This window comes from Perca flavescens, chromosome 21 (assembly GCF_004354835.1).
Source record: "Perca flavescens isolate YP-PL-M2 chromosome 21, PFLA_1.0, whole genome shotgun sequence".
Lineage (NCBI taxonomy): Eukaryota > Metazoa > Chordata > Actinopteri > Perciformes > Percidae > Perca > Perca flavescens.
Window position 1 is genome coordinate 13,090,949 of NC_041351.1, and position 19,743 is coordinate 13,110,691.

The window sequence follows — 19,743 nt, forward strand, 5'->3', positions numbered from 1 at the left end:
TCCTGTAGCTTCTTTAGAGTATTCTGGGCTTTTATTTTAAATGTTGTTTTTTTAAAATTTGAATGTTGTAGAAATGGATAAAGCCTAAACACATCTCTGCATTAAGAATCTGTGACAATGTGAGGACTGGATGCTTTTCTCTGTTTTGTATAAACAAGAGTGAGGAGTCATTACGTGTCAGGTTAGGGAGGAAGGCTGGCTTTGTCTGGCCCATGGGAGGACTGTAGGAAGATATATGGAGACCTGAGACCAACTGAAGCTTTTGTTACCATGAGGACGAGGCAGAAACGACAAGTGTGCGTCCTTCTTCCAAACAAGCAGCACCTGGACTGTATTGTCGGGGTGAGTGGCTTCAATGTCCTTTTTTATGTAAAAAATGTCTGTATTTTTTTATTAATCTTTCATTTTAATGCGTCTCTTGGAACTGGAGAAATAAACAGACCCCAGATTTAATTTGACATTTACAGCTGCCATTGATGTGCCAGTATTACACAATATTACACTATGCTGATATGTGATTATTTTGGGTCGAATTTGACCAGTTTTCAAAGATTTTTTTATATCAGAAAGGTTTTCTTAAAACCAAATTTCCCCAAAGTAACTTGGATGCCTGCATGTAAGTTGTGTGTAACCCAAACAACATTTTTCACAGGTAAAATTAATGATTACTTCCATTGAATTTTGTGTTTTATTCAATTTCATAGCATTTGAAAAAAAAGTGTTGTGTGTGTGTGTGCTATAGTAACTGTGTTAACAGTGTCCTCACTAAACTTTGACATAAACCTAGTCTGTGATTCACTCAACCTCCTCTGATCTTAACTATTAGTCTAAATAAGTCATAATTTCTCAGTTTTTTTTTTTTTACTAAAAAATAAGCATAATGTCATTTAAATTAGGTTTATTGACCATGAATAAAAAAAAAATAAAAATACGCCAAAAGCATCAAAAAAAGTTCATTTTCAATTTTGACCCGGAAGAACAACAGGTTCATGGTCGGCAACACAAGGGTTAATATATTTGTGTAGTTCTTCAAACTGGAAAAACTTCTGAAACGGCTTGTTTACCATTAAGGGACGTAAAACTCCAAAACAATAAACTCTGGATGAGGTCTACGTCCTTCAAATTTTGACCTCCAACAAAACCAAACTGTCTGAGACCAATAACTAATAAAATGCTGATACGACAAAGCCCAAATACTGTATAAGTATGAACCCAAAGCTTACATGCTTTGTATATGCACCTGATATGCGAGACTGGAAGATGTCTGTTAAATAGTCTTGTAATCCCATGTGGGATGGGCCAAATGTTTGGCATGACACAGAAATTAAAATAAATTAAATGTACTCTTATGTACTAATTTTGTTGTGTGTGTTATGCTTTTTTTTTTTTTTTTTTTTTTTTTAGGTGAGAGCCAGAGGCCACGAGGTGTTGAATAGTGTGTTGAAGCACCTTGGCGTCAGTGAACTCCAAGTCTTTGGTCTGGCTGTTCTCAGAGGTCAGTGTCTGTGTGGGAGTTGAAGAGAAAATGTTTTCAATTAATTAATTGTGGAATGCTGAAATTAAGGGAGGCTGCTGGGAAATGAATGAACAGGAGCCTGTGAAGTTAAAGATAATCATGAGCAAACACACTGTTTGTTGCGAACAACCCTGTTTTCTTTATGCTAATTAAATGTCTGCATTTCTTTTTCTCAGATAATGAATACCTCTTTCTTGATTCGGCACAAAAGCTGAGCAAGTACTTTGGCAAAAGATGGAACCGAGCATCCTCAACGGTGAGTTCACACTCTTTTTAGAGCATTAGTGAACTCACAAACAGTAATAATGTATTGTGTATTGCCATGTATCGAGCCAGATGTTCTGTACAAACCAATCTTTGTCCCGTTATTGTTCAGGGAAATATTTAAGATCTTACAACTCAATGTGATTTTTGTTTTTTTTCTTCAATATTAACTAGACTGTCTACACAGTAGAAGTATATGCAGAATTCAGAGTGAGCAATATTTCTCTGAAAATGAAATATTCATTATACATTTATTTCCAGGTCCCATTCATCTTATTTCTGAGAGTGCAGTATTATGTAGAGAGTGGGCTGCTAATTCTGTAAGTTGGTCTCCCATCAGCATACTATTTCTAAAGAATATTCATCTGTCTTCACACATACAAACTATAATTGTTCTACCCACTGTTTTAATATCATGTGTGTTCTTCTTTTATATGTAAATTTGATGTCCTATTTGGCTGTTTAAGGAGCAGCAAAGTGCAGCAGCTTTACTACACTGAGCTGAGGCAAAAGGTGCTGCATTCACAGAGCTGCCATCAGGAAGCTTTGCTCTTCCAGCTGGCAGCTTCTGCACTTCAAGCTGAAGTCGGAGATCTGGAGCAGAGAGCAGAGCGGAATAATGAAGAGGAGGAAGAGAGGGGAGAAGAGAAAAGACAGGAGAGAAAACACAGACATTACTTTCTTCCTGAAGATTACTTCCCCTCTTGGGTAAAAAAAAAAAGTGTGACCATTTGGAGCTAAACTTACATTTTTATGTGTGTGTGTGTGTGTGTGTGTAACATGAGTTAATGTCCTCAGCTGATAAAGCGTCGTGGAAGGGACTTCCTGCTCCAGCACTGCCCAGTGTTACACATTGAGCTGAGAGGTGTGACACGTATACAAGCCGTCCTGCAGTTTATAAAAGAGGCCAGCATCCTGCAGGATGGACCAGTCACCTTCTACAGGATGAGACAGGTCAGACTGCACAGAATTAACCAAAGAAAGCCACCAAAATACTACTGTAATGACGTAGACATATTTAACTGAGGACACATACTCTTTCCTGCAACATCTGCTATATGAGCTCATGTTTTATATTTCAAACTCTGCTTCTTCGTCTGTTGTTTTATGTGCAGGAGAAAAAAGAGCTGAGAAGTTCAATTCTTCTTGGTGTGGCAATGAAAGGAGTCCATATTTATCAGGTGGGTCTGTTTGAGAATTTATTTTTGCATATACACATTCATGCTTGGGCTTGACTAAATACACTTTCTGGAACTTTCTTGATCAACTCACTCATGAGTTTGCATGTATTAATATTTTAAACTTTTCTTAAGGAGGTGGGAGGGAAGCAGTGCCAATTGTATGTCTTTTCCTGGACCGATATTGAACGCCTCACTTTCCAGGTTGGTTCCAAAGATTACATACACACCAGAGCATACATGTGTTCACATAAACCTGCATATTGCTGCCACTTCCTCTACCCCTGTTTTTGGATTGTATTGTACCTCTCGCTTGCTCTCCAGGGCAGCAGGTTTGAAATCGCTGCCGTGGGCTCTTTGTGCCTCCCTAAGCTGGTGTATTACACTCCTTCAGCCACCCACTCCAAACACATCCTGAGGCACCTCAGTGACAGTCACCGTTTCCACATCATCACCAGAGATGCAATTGGCTACATACAACAGCTGGAAGACATGCAGGGTCAGCAATCTAAAAAAAAAAAAAAGCCATTGTTTTGTCAAAGCTGTTTCATTTTAAACTTATCACAACTGGACTGTGTCTTGATTGGTTCCTGATTCTTAACAATGATTCAATAAATATATTTTTTATCCAAACTATATCATCGGTAAAACCTCATGAAGTCTATATTTCTCATTCTCTGCCAAAGCATTTTGAAAACAATATCATGAAAACAAATATTCTGGGGCTTTTAGACCAGTTTCTCAAGTGTCTTTTTCTTTTCTTGGTCTTTCTGCAGCCAGTCAGTTCCACAAAGAGGCCTACATTTGTGACACAACACGCTTGGCACACAGACTCCAGAGCAACAGCCTCACATCCTCAATGTCTGACTGCAGTGTTGCAGTCGAAACAACCACAGCCTGGTCCAAAGAGGAGGAGGAGGAGGAGGAGGAGGAAGTCACAGGTTAGCTGGAAGGAAAAAAACAAGTTTTAAGACGTTGCAGCTCTACGCAGGCAAATAAGTTTGTCAGCTGTTATTTGTTCTTTGTACAGGGAAATATTAGAAAAACTAAACTGGTCCCATCATTTTGTAAAATCCACCAAATGTACACGCTAATAGGGCAAATAGGGCTTGTTGCTGGAAATCAGGAGGAGTCATTGAACATCTCTGTGTTTATGTTGCCTGCGGCAGAGTTTGAGCTGTGTGTGGACGAACCAGAGGAGTTATTTGTCGACAGCCCAGCCGAATTGTCGTGGTTGGCTGAGCTGTCTGTCGATGGACCTTTGGTGTTACCCTCTTCTTATTGGGCAGGTTAGTCCAACAAAAAGCACAGAAACATATCTAGAATAAGCTTGATCATGTGTTTACCATTTCATATGCACCACATCATTTTCTGTGTTCTTTCGTTATCAGCTGTCACCATGGAAATGAAACAGGTGAGCAGATCTCTCTGACTGGACATTTCCAGATAAGCCCGACATCAAAGGTTTCAGTGTTTTTTCTCTGATCTTTGTGCAGGTTCTGAAGAGCAGAGCTGATGATGAAGGGGTTTCTATGGACTAATTTACAGCCAGGGGCAAGAGGGATTCAATAAAAGCTCACGACAAGAGCCATTATGTTACTGCTCTGATGCTCACATCGTAGTTCGGATTATCTACCTAATATATACATTGTGCTGCTTACAAATATTTCATTTTGTTTATAAATGAAATTACCTTTTTTTATCAAAGTTCATATTACAAAGCCCCTAAACTTCCATGATCCACCCCCACAGGTCTTCTCACGCATTGTATCTAATTAGACCTCCTCTCAAGACTGTGTGGGAGTGTACAGACTGTGCTTGATTGACATCTCCCATATGTCATTTCTAGAACATAGAAATAACCTTTTTTTCCCCCTTTCTTTACTGAACTGTACCAACAGACATGCAGATATTATTAAGCAGCTAGATAGAATGTGCATTATTGTAAATTATATTAAATATATTAAGCAATAAAAAATAGATATGGTTTCTTTTGTTTAAGTGTGAAAGTCCAGTGTGACTGTTTTTTTCTTCTTCACAGTAACAGTATATGTGTATTTAACAACAACAAAAGAGTAAATATAGCACCAGGGAATTAGATGATAACATTATAAATATTACCATTAGGTAATGGGGTAATTCAGGGAGATCTTTACATTCAGCAGAAATTAAATAGGGGAAAGAACTAGAGGAAAATTATGTAAATTCAAGTCATGTCAGTCTCTGCTGCTTTTGCAACTTTAAAGAGTTGCAGTTGCAGCTGAATATTATTAAGAAAGTTAGTAAAGTTGGGTATGCTATCTTTCCATTTCATTTTAGGTATCTGGGATAAGCCAAAGATTATAAACAGCTATATGTGAGCCAACTTTTTTTCTTTATCTTTTTAATCAAGCTTTATTGAAAGACGTGGATATACAGCAGGAAACATCTTCTGTACATCTTAAGAGTCTATGTTCATAAGCGAGCCAAAGGGTTACTAAAAGAAGAAAAAATCAAAATAAAGCAAAACAAATCATATAAATATTTTGTAAAGCTTACAGAGGTCATATGATCTAACAGCTTTTTTGTTTGTACAGTTAGATATGGAAAAAATGTATTACTTAATATTGGCTGCCAGCTCCCAAAAGCTTGGCTTCTTCTTTTTTTAAACTTTGACTTATGTAAATTAAATTTGGTTAAAATAAAATAATTAGTAAATTTATCACATAATACTCTGAATGAAACTTTTTGTCATATTGAGTGAATCCAAACAATACATTTTCCTAAAGTAATGTGACTTGAGAGTAAATATGAACAGCAATAAATGTGACAATATGCTCCAAAGTTTCTTGGTATATTGGACCAAAATTAATGTACCAGTGTTTCGTTCAGTTCTCCACAAAAAGGACAGCTGATATCAATGTCTTTTTTCATTTGCTGCAGGTAATGGTTAGTTGTGTAAAATCTGTGAAGCATTTTGAAAGAGATCTTTTTTACTGCTAAATGTGAGTCAACTTGAATAGATAGATCAGACAGAAGTACGTCATCCTGTCGTCAGCCAATCAACGCGACAGGCTGCGACCCAAACACGGAAGCAGCTCAAACTGCTGCAAAAACGAAAGTTCAGGCTCCTCTGTCGTCACGTTATTTCAGCTTATACGTTATTATTCATGTAAACAGTTTAAAACCACAGAAACGATAAGTCACATTGTTTGCTGGAGATGGCTTTTTCTTGGTTTCGCCTAGCTGTGCCGCTTTGTTTAGCGATTTTATCGGTTATTGTCGTTATCATTGGACAACATCAGGGTAAGTGGCTTCACTATGATGAAGGTAAACGTGTGGAATTATGTGAAGGCTCGCTTTAACTTTAGCCCGATGGAGCAGCAGTGTTAACTGTAGATGAAACGGGAAACTGTAAATGTTGGCTAACATCGCCCCCACCTGGCTCACATGTTTATTGTATAACAGCGGGCTCTTGTCCACACAGCGATGCCGCCTCCTCTGCCCGCCGCCCTCGGTGTGTGCACTCTGGCCGGGATGGCCCTCATTTTGAGGGACATTAGCTCGAAAATGAAAGGTGAAAACCGGACGTGGAGCGGTCTACTCAGTCAGTATCTGGCGGTGAAGGGAATGGGCTGGCTGGGCAGGCGACAGAGAAAGAAACTTGAAGCCGATACTCTCAACGTGAAGCAAGTCCAGGAGGAGACTCTGCTGAAGCGCCTGCACAAAAACGCAAACACATGCTATGGAAGACAGTATGACTTCAACTCAATACAAGGTAAGGTAATAGTGTTAATAGTTTATAAGTGGTGTTTGCAGGACAACAAACTGCACGCGTTGTTATATCTCTGACACACTGATGTGTCCTCTGACTGGCTGTGATGTAACAAAGGACTTTACTGAGGTTATGAAAGCACAACCCAACCCCATCAAAACGTTTTTGACAAGTCACCAAACACAACCTCAGTTATTTTCTTCACATTATTTATATTCATTTAAAGGTTACATTTCGCTATTTTCTGTACAAAAAAAACTAATTTCACTTAATCTCCCATGTATTTCCCAATGAATTCATGGTGAAAAATGTCCCATCAAAATATGCTGAAGCCAGAGTTAATGCCTTCACATAACTTGTTTTGTTTGCCCAAATGTCCAAAACCCAAACCGATCAATTTACTGTCTTACAAGACAAAGAAATGCAGCAAATTATAACAACCGCAAAGCTGAAACTAGGAATGTTTAATACTTTTGCTTGAAAAATTATTCAAAATAGATACGTAGTTACATTTTCCAGATATCCAACTGCCTCTCCACAATACCAGGATAGAATTCAGGTGGATACATATATAGTCTGTCTATTTTAATGTAATTTAAGATTGACCCAACAATACCAGCTCTAAAACACTCACCATGTGTATTGTAAAATGTAAACTTTCAGGTTGTTAAAGCTCCCAGATTCCCTGAGACAAAACCAAGGCAATAACTCAGTGTCATGTCACTATGGTTATTAATGAAAGTATAACAGCAGAAAGGGAAGAATCATCACTAAAATACTTTTATTAAATAAAATGTTAAAATTGCCTAATAACCTGTATAGTATTGTTACTAAATTTGAACCCGTCTTATCTTACACATGCCAGACAGGAGGAGAAAGTGAGGCCATCCCAGGCTACAGGACATTCTTATTCTAAACCCAATATATTTCTACAGGTATCGGCTGGAAAAACACCTAAAATTACAGTATGTGCAGAAGAGGATGTATTAATGAGCTGTAAATGGTCATATTCAAAACTGTGTGTTGCTTCTTACATAACAAAGATAACCAGTGGGAAAAGCATGTGTGATGGTAAATAATTTCAACTCAGAGCTCCACTTACTGGCTCTTCTGAGCTACTAACCACATCTCATTGTCTTCATCAGTGAAATAATTAAAAGGGAAATGGTTTTTAAAGACCGTTTTCTATCATAAACAGAAACCTTAAACCTGTTATTTTCAAGACAGTGATGGCTTCCGGGCGTGTCACCCCATCACCACATACGAGCACTATCGTGAGCTCATCAGACGCATCGCGGCAGGAGAGGAGAAGGTGATCATTGCTGAGAAGCCGCTGATCTTGGCCATGACCTCTGGGACGTCGGGAGCCAGCGCCATGCTGCTCAGCACCAAAGACACCAACTCTGAGTTTTTCCTGCAGGTGAATCTTGATGATGACGATGTGTTGGCCCGGCTGTGAGCCTATGCTGTGTTGTTGTGCATGTGAAACTGGTTGCAATATTCATGCATGTGTTTCCACCAGGGAGTGACTGTGTGTTTGGATGCTATGGGAGGAGCATTTCCTGCAACCGACAGTCTACAGCGCACCACCAAGTTCTTCTATTCACCTACTTTTCGCCAGTCTGAGGCCGGTATTCCCATCAGACCAAACTCCTCCACACCAGCCTCCTCACGTCACATGCTCAACCTCTACACCACCCCAGCACCTGCCTTTGAGGTACAATTCACAAGATAATCAGCATAACTTTTTACGTCTTTATCTTCTAATGTATGATTTATTTTTTTGCAATTTCAATGCAGAATTTGTTGCCATTTGAAATGTTTGTAAGGAATTGTGCTGTCCTCTGTCCCCTCTTCCAGGTTCCCAGTGAGAAGGACACCCTCTACCTGCATCTCCTGTTTGCTCTCAAAGATCCTAGCGTGGGAACACTGGAGTCCAACTTTGCTTCCACAGTCTTCTATGCTTTCAGTGCTTTACAGGTACAGCATAGCTCATTTTTTTGTTGCATAATGTAATTCTCTACTTTATGAAAAGCTAGAAAAATGTTACTGAAAATAAAAAGTAATCAAAAGACAACATTCTCATCCAACAGCCACACTCTGTTTTTGATTTGGTGGAAAAGTCCTTGAGTGCTGTTTCCTTCATGCTTGCCGGGTTTGAGTCCCACCGGGACATTTTCTAGTTAAGTGGGATGAAATCTTGAGTCAGGTGTGAGGCTCCCACTGGCTGAAAGAAAAGCTCAGGTAATTTGTTTGATGGAGAAAGGATTAGAAAAGTAATTTCTATCCCATCTCCTCTCCGTCCCAAAGGATCGCTGGCAGGAGCTTGTTGAGGACATTGAACGAGGGAAGGTCAGCAGAGCTTTGGCTCTGGAGCCCAAAGTGAGGTCCAGGCTCGAGGCTCTGATGAAGCCAGACCCAGAGAGAGCCGCTCAGCTCCGGGCCCACTTCCAGGACGGCTTCCGTGGGATCGCCAGGCGGCTGTGGCCTCACCTCCACCTAGTGCTGGCAGTGGACTCAGGCTCCAATCAGATCTATGGGGAAATGCTGAGGGAGAACTACTGCCAGGGAGTGCCTTTCTATTCGCCTTTCTACGCTGCTACTGAAGGTGGGAAACTGATCCCTGACACCACTGTGAAAGCAACTGCTCTAAAAGTTCTGGTGTGGCCAAAAATCCTGTTAAGTTTCCAAGTAAGAAACTCATCTATGGTTAGTAGTATTAGCTCTAATTGTATGTATGGGCCTCTGCAGGTCTAATAGGGGTGAACCTGTGGCCCCAAGATCCAAACAGACGCTACATGCTGTGTCCTCGTTCAATGTTCTGCGAGTTCCTGCCAGAGAGCAGCCTGGAGGAGGAGACGCCTCACACTCTGCTGATGGAGGAGGTGAAGAAGGGAGACAACTATGAGCTCATCATCACAAACGCTTCAGGACTGTTCAGGTCTGATTTCATTTATAACCAAGAAGAATATAATGATGAATTAAATGATTAGGACAGTGAGTGCTCTTGCAGGATTTGGCATTAGAATGTCGACAGTTTTATATTTTTTAGGGAGTAAATGCCTACAATTTGGACAAATTTTAGGTACGTTTTTGGGGGTTCAATTAACTGCCCATTTGTCAAATTTAAAGGCTACAAAAAGTGAGAAATAATATTTCGGAATTGCTTTGTGTTATTGTTTGATTTCACTTGACTGTACTCTATCTCAAGATAGAAAGAGGGGCTGATGCTTTATAATATCAAGCTCTGTTCAAGCTCAATTTTAATGCAATTAAAATGTAAAGATGCTCAGAAGAACTGCAATCTGCACAAGGCAATCGCAAGTATTTTTGCAAACATTAGTTGGCATTGGACAGTTGCATAAATGACGCTGTGTTTTTGCTGTGTTACAGATATCGCATTGGAGACATTGTGAAAGTAGTTGGATTCCACAACAAGTGTCCCATAGTTGAGTTTCAGTACAGGTACATTTTGTTCCCATCCATATTTATTCATCATATCATCTCATGCTGCATGTATTTTCTGCCTGTTTTATCATATTCTCATGTAGCCAAACATTTTCTCCTTGCTTCCCTCTGTCTTCTGTCAGACGGGGTCAGATGTTGAGTGTTCGAGGGGAGAAAGTGTCTGAGGCATTGTTCCTTAACGCTTTGAAGAAAGCTGTTGCTCAGTGGCCGGGAGCTCAGCTGGTGGACTACTGCTGCGCTGAGAGCGGCATCATGGGTAAGAAGATATGCTTATACCCCTCAGTCACAGCCGGATTTGGGATCTGACATCTGTGAATCCTTCTGAGTGGTTAGTCAGGTTTGCGTTATAATGAATCTGACTTTACTGTGGTGATGTAGGAGATTCGATAGGCGGCTCAGATCCTCATTACCAGGTCTTTATCGAGCTGAAAGGTGTGAGAAACCTCACAGAGAAACAACGATACAAGGTGAGACACTTGGCAAACAGCATGTTTTTTCTTTATCATGAAATAGATCTTTATTCTGTTTGCCGTATTCTTTCCTTCCCTTTCAGTTGGACATCTGTCTCCAGGAGGACTCGGCAGTCTACAAGTCTTTCCGTACCAAGGGCAGCATTGGACCAATGAGGGTGCAGCTGGTGGCAGAGGGTGCCTTCAAGGAACTTCGCAAGCACATGATGGCCTTCTCAAATACCTCACCCAACACCTTCAAAATGCAACGAGTGCTGCACAGGAAAGAGTTTGCTGACTTTCTCCTGGGAAAGACTGTCTCCTGAAACCTCGTGTTGTTGTGAACAAGACAAAGCTTGTGTACTCTGACTGTGGTGAGCGCTGACTGAATGAAATGGTTTTTTAAATTTTTGACAATTAAAAATCGTCATCTGTTTTATTTTCTCTAACATATTTATAATTTTATTAAAGTGAACTACAACTTAAAACTGTTACTGTAATATTGTTTAATTCCATAAAAACTCCTATTTAAATTGATCTTTTTATCTTATTGTGTTGCCTTAATATTACTGGGGTGATAATGTTGAGGAAAAAGGGTTTTACTTACATTTAATGGAGAAATGGTTTTTAGGACAGCTGAAGAAAAACCAAAATAACTAGAAAATTCTCCTCAATAACAGTACTGATGCTTGTAAAATTTTTGCATTGAAACACATTTTTAACAATATAATCCTTTCGATTGATACCATCTGGTGTTATTGAATGTTGTGGCACAACCACATCCACATTGTCCAATAAGTGCAGTGACCTGTGAAGATTAAAGCAACATTTGGCAAGAGTTGTATCTAAAAAAGAAATGCCTCATGTATACTTAAATCATGGAGTGGGTTGAAATGCAACAGACAAAAGCATACTAACCCCTTTTCTGATGAACTGTACATTTGTTCTATTTGCACAAGTAAAAGTCTGTGTAGGTTGTGATCTGTAAGTGACAAATCAGATGAGCAGATTAATGGTAAGATTCATTATAGACTGAACCTAATGATTCTTATGACAGCAGGCAGCACAAGGTTAGCTTGCAGTGTCTTCCTTGAATTATTCGACTTTCTTCAGTTAGACGGTACTTACCAGTGCCAGGACTTTATAGCCACCACTAGGGGGGGATAGTCATATAGGAAAGACTTGTACTGTAGTATGAAATGTTTGATTTTACAAAAGCTGTCAAACACATGGCATTCTGCTTTTGTGATTTATTTTTTATTGTATCTGTGGTTCCAGAGTACAACATAAAGACAGCATGGTAGGTAAATAAAGCACGGTTCCAGTTTTTGTAATCCATGCTTTCACCATATTTGTGTTTATTTGTGACAGATTTTCATCTTTTTCTGGTTGGTGTTTAGTGAAATGGTGTCTGTCATCCTCACGTGCCTTGAGGATTTACACACAAACACACATCTGCTCAGTTAATTCAACGTAAACCTTTGAGATTTGACAATGACGGGCCTGATTTCTCAATGGGTTTGCTGAGGAAATGAGGATGTATTTCATTGAGAGAAGGGATTTTGCATGTTGAGTAAATTAAGCTGTCTTATCTATTTTACAGTTTGAGTCAGGAGTATGGCTGTGGATTCTCATTGAAGTCTAAAATGGTGAATAAGAGTATTTTTTTTCCTTTTGTAAATATTAGCAAAGATGTCATTTATTCATTTTCAATCAAGTAAAATCCCTCACGCTTTACCTTCAACAACAAAATCTGGGTAAATGCCCATGGAGCTAAGAACTATGGGAAATGTAGTTGGAATAATATTTCACATGGCCGTCTGTGCGCCACTCTGTTGTATTAGACTAGTAGATAGTGAGCATGTTTAATGGATTAGCCTCTTTATTAACAACGAGAGATGGATGAACTACAAGAAGAAAGGGCAATGAGAAGCCATTAAAAATAGATAGCAGTGATGAGCTGCCAGAGCTTTAATACGATCCGAGAGGGGCAACAATAGTTTCTTAGTTTAAGAGCCAGTCTTTTACTTTTACTGGTTGTGTTCCCCCAAAAAAAAAAAAAAAAAAAAGCAGCTTACTTGTGCTCCAAAATTCAAACCCATGATGTTATAGGTAGGTTATATCTTCCTAAAACCCCACTCAAACAATTAGTGTTGACCATCATGCTAATGTGGAGTTGAGGTTGCTGAAAGGTATAAGAAAAAAGGTTCAAAATGATATATTGTTATTCGTAGCGATTCTAGCTTCTGGGTAAATCTTTACAAGCTAAGTGCCATTGTTGGATCGATCCTAGAGCTCCACATAAATCAGTGACAAAAAATAAACCGTTCCACCTCATAATTCAGTAAAACTGAGATGCTTTCTCCTACTAAAAACCTATTGTCCACTTTAAAATGAACAAAATCAACTCAATCTTCTGCTTGCTTGCAGACATTTTAAAATGGAAAAATGATGTTGATGCATTGCATCTAAACTTGTGCTAGCCTCTGTCAGTCAACATATGGCCCATTAGTTACTGATTCAAAGAAAAGGACATCTCAAAAATCACCCTCTAATTATCAGGTTTCTCTGACAATAATTCATATTTAATGACGGATACATTAATTAAATTAATAGTAGATCATATTTCCCCTGATTACTGTACAATTTAATGAGATTACTGTTGACAGAACTCATTAAAAATGGACAAGATATGGTAAACAATTGCTCCTGTTACTTCACTATACAGAGGTATTTCCCTCGTTGGCTAAGCGCTGTTGTTTACTTGGGTTAAAGTGACTTAAACAACTTCCCTTTGGTGTGTTTAGCATCAAGTCATCATGAAAAATATCTCCAGGCTTATTCTTTTAATCCGCTCTTAGCTTCTTTTATCCCAGAGCCTTAATTCTCTCATGAGGATACTGTAGGGCCTGGGAGCGCGACGGTGACCAGCTCCATCCAGAAGAGACAAATGTTAAACAACAATACTCTAGGAATGATATTTATAGGACTATAGTCCTTAAAGCTTCTGCATCTCCTTCACTTTGCAAATAAATATGTATGGGGAAAAATGAATCTGACTATTCATACACATACACACACTTTCACAAATGTCCCTTTAGCCAGACTCCCATGACAAAACAGCACAATAGCACACAGTGCAACTGAATACAATAGCCTGCATTGACCAACATGCAGGTAATCCATCTTTCTTTGATTTGCAGACATGCACACAAAGCCATGTGCTGATAGTAGCACCATTGGGTGTAATGGTGCTGTCAGCTGCTCCAAAAGCATTCCCCTCCCTCCCTCATTCCTCCACCTCCTCTCTCTCTCTCTCTCTCTCTCTCTCTCTCTCTCTCTCTCTCTCTCTCTCTCTCTCACACACACAAACACAAACACATTCACTCTCTCTCTCACTCTCTCTACCCCCACCACAGATGAAAACAGGACCCCAAAGAGGATACTAGCATCTCATTGGCTGGAATATCACAGGAGTGGAAGGGAGCAGGAGCGAGACACAAAGAGAGAGAGAGAAAGCTCAAGAAGATGCAACTAGTCTGCCACAGCTGAGCGATGCAAGAGCTGTAGACACATGCACTCATATCATTTTTATTTTGCAGTTTCTTGGGGACAGGGGACTTAAAGGATAACTTGCTCCACCTTGCTGCAGGAATGAGCTCTCTGGTGAAAGGTGCAGTCAAGCAACAGCTCGGGTGAGTGATCTGAAGCTCTTTGGATCTCAGCATCACCTGGACTTTATCTCTCCTTGCTGACCGAGCAGCTGCTGGTGATTGCTACTCTTAATTTCTACTTCTTTAGGCTACACACACCTGAACCTCTGCATTGTTGGAGTGAGCTATTTTAGTCTTCCAGGACTGCTCTATTGTCTTTGGGAGAGGCGTTGCTTGGAGAAGGGTGGCTGCTTTTACTGTAAATGTGTGTGCCCGCAACCGGCGCTGGACTGCCACTCTTAAAGTCTCCTGCACCCGCTGAGAGCCCCTGGAAGCCACCTGCCGTGCCTCTGGGATGGTGTGACGTCCAGCCAGCTGTTGGCTGTCCCACGTCTGGGTCAAGATGCCAGTGATGAAGGGCCTCCGTGCCCCTCAGAACACCTTTCTGGACACCATCGCTACACGGTTCGATGGCACCCGTGAGTACAATGGAAACACTCTGGGGCTGAGTTGTTTTGGTACTTGTAGTTTTTAAGAAGACTTACTGTTCTTTCAAAATGATTCAAAATTGGAGTGGCCTAGTAGTTTAATTTGCTCACTGCAATGTCTCTAGTTCAAGTCCAGCTATGGACGTTTGTTGTCTCCCCTCATTTCCCGCCAGCTCTTCACTATATCCTTTTTAATAAAGGCAAAACAAATACTATAAAAATAAGTAATAACAGAATAATCAAAGCTCTTTGGGCAGTTAAAGGATGGCTGTCATCACAGAAATAAAACTTGCTGACTGCAGCACGCTTAGTGTTTTCTTAGCGATAGAGCAACTGGCAGAAAAGAATGAATTTCCTGCTCAAGGCCTGAATATGAGCAAGATACACCTGTTCTCAGGTCAGTCTCTGGTGCTCTGTATCTGAACACCAAACACCACCACACTGCCTTGCAGCACCTGCGGGCGGTTGCAGTGGGATGTAGAGTAAAGTTTGTTTTCACTGGGTGCCTGGGTAGCTCACCTGGTAGAGCAGGCGCCCATATATAGAGGTTTGCTCCTTGACCCAGCGGCCGCAGGCTCAACTCTGCCCTGCAGACCTTTGCAGCATGTCTCTCTCTCTCTCCCCTTTCATGTCTAGAGCTGTCCTAAATGAATAAAGGCCTAAAATGCCCAAAAAATAATCTTTAAAAATAAAAAGTTTGTTTTCACTTTTACAGTAAGACACAAGCAGAAAATTGACCTTCAGTAATCATGTTTTCTTTTTCTTTTCACATTTGTTTTGCATAGTTAGCTCCAAACTAGCCAATACAGCCATTAGGCAGCACTGCCATTTCTGCTTGACTTGTGTCTCTTGTTTGTTACCTTGTGCCACCTCAGGGGAGGCTGTTGCTCGTTGTAAACAAATACCGTGGGGATGCCTGTGTTTTGTTCACTTGTCGATTCAGCCTGCCCTCTTTCTGCAAGTAGTAGCTGCCTGAACAAACGGCTCATTCTCAGAGCTGGGTCTCGACCGATTTGGGGAAATAAACACAGTGAAATGGGTGACATTACTGTGTAATTGATGTGTTGGGTATGCAATTATAGCTTTGACTAGTGAGTCAGGCATTCTAATGAGGTGTTAGAGGATCTCTCAAGAGCTTAAAACACACATAGCTAATCAGGAACCCTGGCTGTAGTTTAAAATACAAATGAAGAGGCTTGTGAGATGAGAAGATACAGACATTGGAAATAGAGATAGATGACAGTTCAGCTGGAGGATCAGGGGTCGTGCCCCAATGCCGACTCCACAGGGCTACCCCCTGGTTGAACCTCATCTCTGACCTCCCACTGACCTAACACTTCCCTTCAGGCATAAAGTCTTTTCCAATGTGTAACATTAACAAACAACAGAACTTATTCGCTCTTAGAATAATTAATAATATTAATTCATCAATGCCCTTAAACACACAAGGAAAACCTTCCTGATCTGCCATTTTCTCTTCTGTTGTTTTGTTTGTTCCTTATTGATAGTAATGTCTAGGAACGTGTAGAGTGCTGAAGTGTCACAGGACTCTTCCTCTCTCACATGTTGTGGTATTTCAGCCCATAACATCAACAGTCCTGCAGCACTATTGTAGCTCTGGAGAGGACTGCTGAGCCCACATCCACCACTTTACCACAGCAAATTAACACTCCTACAAACTATTTCATATATTTTTTTTAATTAACTTTTTTATTGATTCCATTCAGCATTGTTCCATTAGCATTTTATTTCATATTTTCATAACATTAATGGCGGCCACTTTATATATCTGCTTTAGGGTTAAGGTCCAGAGTAGCAGAGTGTTTTATTCTTTCTCATGCATGCTTGTGGATGAATAACCAAAAAATGGCTGGTATGGAAATGTGTTGGTAGCAGCAGGATACACCTCCTTGTAGCTACTGTACATGCCAGTTTTTGCCATTTCCAAGCCATTCTATCAGTAGGGCTGTGGCTCCTAGAGGAGTGGCAGAGTGCCTAAGGCTCAAAATAGCTTCCGTCCTGTTGCCGGGGCGACAGGGTCCCGCGACTTGACATGGATGATGCTTGAACGCATTGGTCTTTGAGTAAAAGAAGGTCCGCTAAAGAGAAAACACTTGAACTTGCTTTCCAGTCAAGTGCCTTTAGAATCCAGCTGGTCTCTTGTTTCAAAAAGACTCATCTTAAAACAAGTGGCATTGTGGGTCGTGCAGCTGCGGCCACTTTTCAGTATCAACTCAAGCTGCCTTTAACCTGCTGTAGCTAAAGGTGGTTTTCCATTTTGGCTATATGTACAGTGCTAAAACCTTTCTAAGATATAGTATTTGTTCTGTCTGTGCAGAATGATGGATGTGACTGTTTTCACGTTTATCTGTTGAAGGAGGGAAGTTTCTCTGTGAGGTTCAGGCATGCAAGCGTAATTTGTGACATCACAACTAGATTGGAAGCCAATCATGGTCCAGAGTATAACTTACACAAACCTAATTTACCTTTTTGTGTGGAAAAACAATATCATAATTTTTATGTCTTTAAACATGTCTGGAGGATATCTCTAAATGCTTAGTTAAATTTTCTTTTAAACAAAGAAAAACACATGTATTTAAAGTGTGACCAGTCAAACGACACACTGCAAAACCAAGAAGGTAAAGCACTATCAAGAATTAATTAAACCATATAAATATACTGACATGACACTAAATGATTTAAATTGTTTCAGTACAATATTTAGGTATATTTACATACAAAAACCTTAGCCTTAAAGTATGCATGTCACCTATTTTGAGTAATTGTACAAATTTAATATGGAGTCTAGAGTCCTATTACAATAAATACAATTTATAGCAGCAAAATATCATGTAAGCACCATTAGATTGCTGTATAAAAGTACCATCATTCATTTTAAGAGGCTGATAAATACAAGTTTCTACAATATTCAATATAGTATTGGTGTAGGGTTAGGGTTAATTACACTATATATATATATATATATATATATATATATATATATATATATACAGTACAGGCCAAAAGTTTGGACACACCTTCTCATTCAATGTGTTTCTTTATTTTCAAGACTATTTACATTAGATTCTCACTGAAGGCCTCAAAACTATGAATGAACTCATATGGAATTATGTACTTAACAAATAAGTGTGAAATAACTGAAAACATGTCTTATATTTTAGATTCTTCAAAGTAGCCACCCTTTGCTTTTTTTGATAACTCTGCAAACCCTTGGTGTTCTCTCAATGAGCTTCATGAGGTAGTCACCTGAAATGGTTTTCACTTCACAGGTGGGCCTTGTCAGGGTTAATTAGTGGAATTTGTTCCCTTATTAATAAAAAAGCAAAGGGTGGCTACTTTGAAGAATTTAAAATATAAGACATGTTTTCAGTTATTTCACACTTATTTGTTAAGTACATAATTCCATATGAGTTCATTCATAGTTTTGATGCCTTCAGTGAGAATCTACGATGTAAATAGTCATGAAAATAAAAAGGAAACGCATTGAATGAGAAGGTGTGTCGAAACTTTTGGACTGTACTATATATATATATATATATATATATATATATATATGACATCATTTAACTAAAAGAAAATAATCTTTTTTCATACTAAGTCTCCTAACAAAACAAAATGTACGGATGCATAAATGCATTTACAGACAATACATGCAGCCTTAAAATATGTAAAACATGATGCCTGCCACATCAGATTAAATCATTTTTTATAATTCTTTTTTAAATCAGCAAAACTGAAAGCAGCACTGCTTAATGAGCAGCCAAACAGTTTATCTAATTTGTCATATCCATTACCCTTGCCTAGTCTGCTAGTACAATTTATATCAGACAATTATTTATGTAAACATCATTATCCTGTTGCAATCATTTTGCAGCATGTCCATATAATTACTCAGATTTCTTCCTTGTACAAAACAAGTCCACCGTCTGCCTTTATGCAAAGCATTACTACTCTCTGGGACAAATAATAGAGCATTTTGGTTTTAAAAGCCCTCCCAGCCATTATTTATTGTGCATCTTATATTCAACATGTTCATGCCCTCAGGGGCTCTGAGTGAAAGTTGTTCATGTTCACAATTATTGATTGGACCATGCTCAATCTTAGGAATAACAATTATAAGGAACAGATCCTAGACTGGGAAAATGACTGGTGTATAGCATATACTAGACTCCCCCACACTATCAAGTGTGAGTCAAATGTCAGAACAGGGTTAAGTCAGTAACCTTTGGCACTATACAGCACAGTATTTGGTTCAAAGCAATGTCAGCCTTCCTGTTACCCAAGGATCTGTTGTGCATGTGTGTGTTTGAGTGCCTGGGCTCAGGGCTTTGTGTTTGTAATATGGTGATTCTACATGATGTGTCCGTTTGTTTTTGATTGTATATTGTTCCCTGTGGGAAAATTATCTGACGTCAAAAGTCAGAGTCACGTTACAGGGCAGCAACTTCTGCCTTCAGCAGGGCAGATGTTTGTTGTCACACAGGCGAAAATCTTGATCTTCCAGTTTCCTACTTGCACAACTACTGTGCTGTGCCTGTGGTTTGTGTGTGTGTGTGTTACAGCATACACGTCTGTCCTTTACACCCATCCCCACCTCCCTCCAGCTCTTTTACACAACCTCCCTGGCGGCATTTTCACATTGACAGCAGCGCTTGCCCTGTGGGGCAAAACTGGGTTTATTTCCCCCCCTAAACCCTTTTCTGTTAAATGGCGATTGTAACACCAAAGAAGAGACGGGGAGGACTGTCGGAATAAACCTTACTGAGCTCATTGTTGCACTGCTGATGAACAGGTCTTATTAGGCGGCTGAAAAGGCCAGAACACTGCAGACAGAAGCCAGTGGATAGGTGATGCTATTGTGTGGCTTCATTCTTTGCTGCTTCTTTTGAAGATCCTCGTATTTATAGTTTTACAGGTGCTAAACTTGATTCACGCATTGATTTGGCATTGGA

At 39.7% G+C, this 19,743-nt stretch overlaps 2 protein-coding genes across 4 annotated transcripts; both read left to right on the forward strand.

Annotated features, from left to right (window-relative positions):
• Window positions 1–232: 232 nt before the first annotated feature.
• Window positions 233–4,890, forward strand: LOC114548440 (FERM domain-containing protein 6). The gene is made up of 14 exons (XM_028568402.1): window positions 233–342; window positions 1,405–1,495; window positions 1,693–1,772; window positions 2,042–2,100; window positions 2,248–2,379; window positions 2,443–2,488; window positions 2,579–2,788; window positions 2,899–2,961; window positions 3,094–3,162; window positions 3,283–3,457; window positions 3,735–3,899; window positions 4,128–4,247; window positions 4,350–4,372; window positions 4,455–4,890. Exons 1-14 carry the CDS (start codon window positions 271–273, stop codon window positions 4,497–4,499), a joined length of 1,350 nt encoding a protein of 449 aa, XP_028424203.1. The 5' UTR covers window positions 233–270; the 3' UTR covers window positions 4,500–4,890.
• A 1,109-nt stretch (window positions 4,891–5,999) lies between these two features.
• On the forward strand, window positions 6,000–11,166 carry ghdc (GH3 domain containing). Of its 3 annotated transcripts, none has more exons than XM_028567733.1 (11): window positions 6,000–6,243; window positions 6,425–6,715; window positions 7,936–8,132; window positions 8,235–8,429; window positions 8,573–8,692; window positions 9,023–9,320; window positions 9,464–9,653; window positions 10,106–10,177; window positions 10,303–10,436; window positions 10,559–10,647; window positions 10,734–11,166. In XM_028567733.1, exons 1-11 carry the CDS (start codon window positions 6,159–6,161, stop codon window positions 10,953–10,955), a joined length of 1,893 nt encoding a protein of 630 aa, XP_028423534.1. In that variant the 5' UTR covers window positions 6,000–6,158; the 3' UTR covers window positions 10,956–11,166. The 3 variants fall into 3 exon arrangements, with proteins under 3 accessions (XP_028423534.1, XP_028423536.1, XP_028423537.1); XM_028567735.1 differs by having other exon boundaries at window positions 6,176–6,243; window positions 6,406–6,715; XM_028567736.1 differs by lacking the exon at window positions 6,000–6,243 and having other exon boundaries at window positions 6,628–6,715; window positions 7,940–8,132.
• Window positions 11,167–19,743: the final 8,577 nt, after the last annotated feature.

Bases quoted from the DNA above. Each gene is read 5' to 3' on its own strand.
- LOC114548440 (XM_028568402.1), top strand. From the start codon at position 271: ATGAGGACGAGGCAGAAACGACAAGTGTGCGTCCTTCTTCCAAACAAG. The intron at 2,489-2,578 runs GTAAAAAAAAAA...TAATGTCCTCAG, and splicing joins AAGATTACTTCCCCTCTTGG to CTGATAAAGCGTCGTGGAAG. The intron at 3,163-3,282 runs GTTGGTTCCAAA...CTTGCTCTCCAG, and splicing joins TTGAACGCCTCACTTTCCAG to GGCAGCAGGTTTGAAATCGC.
- ghdc (XM_028567733.1), top strand. From the start codon at position 6,159: ATGGCTTTTTCTTGGTTTCGCCTAGCTGTGCCGCTTTGTTTAGCGATT. The intron at 8,430-8,572 runs GTACAATTCACA...CCCCTCTTCCAG, and splicing joins CCCCAGCACCTGCCTTTGAG to GTTCCCAGTGAGAAGGACAC. The intron at 10,437-10,558 runs GTAAGAAGATAT...GTGGTGATGTAG, and splicing joins CGCTGAGAGCGGCATCATGG to GAGATTCGATAGGCGGCTCA.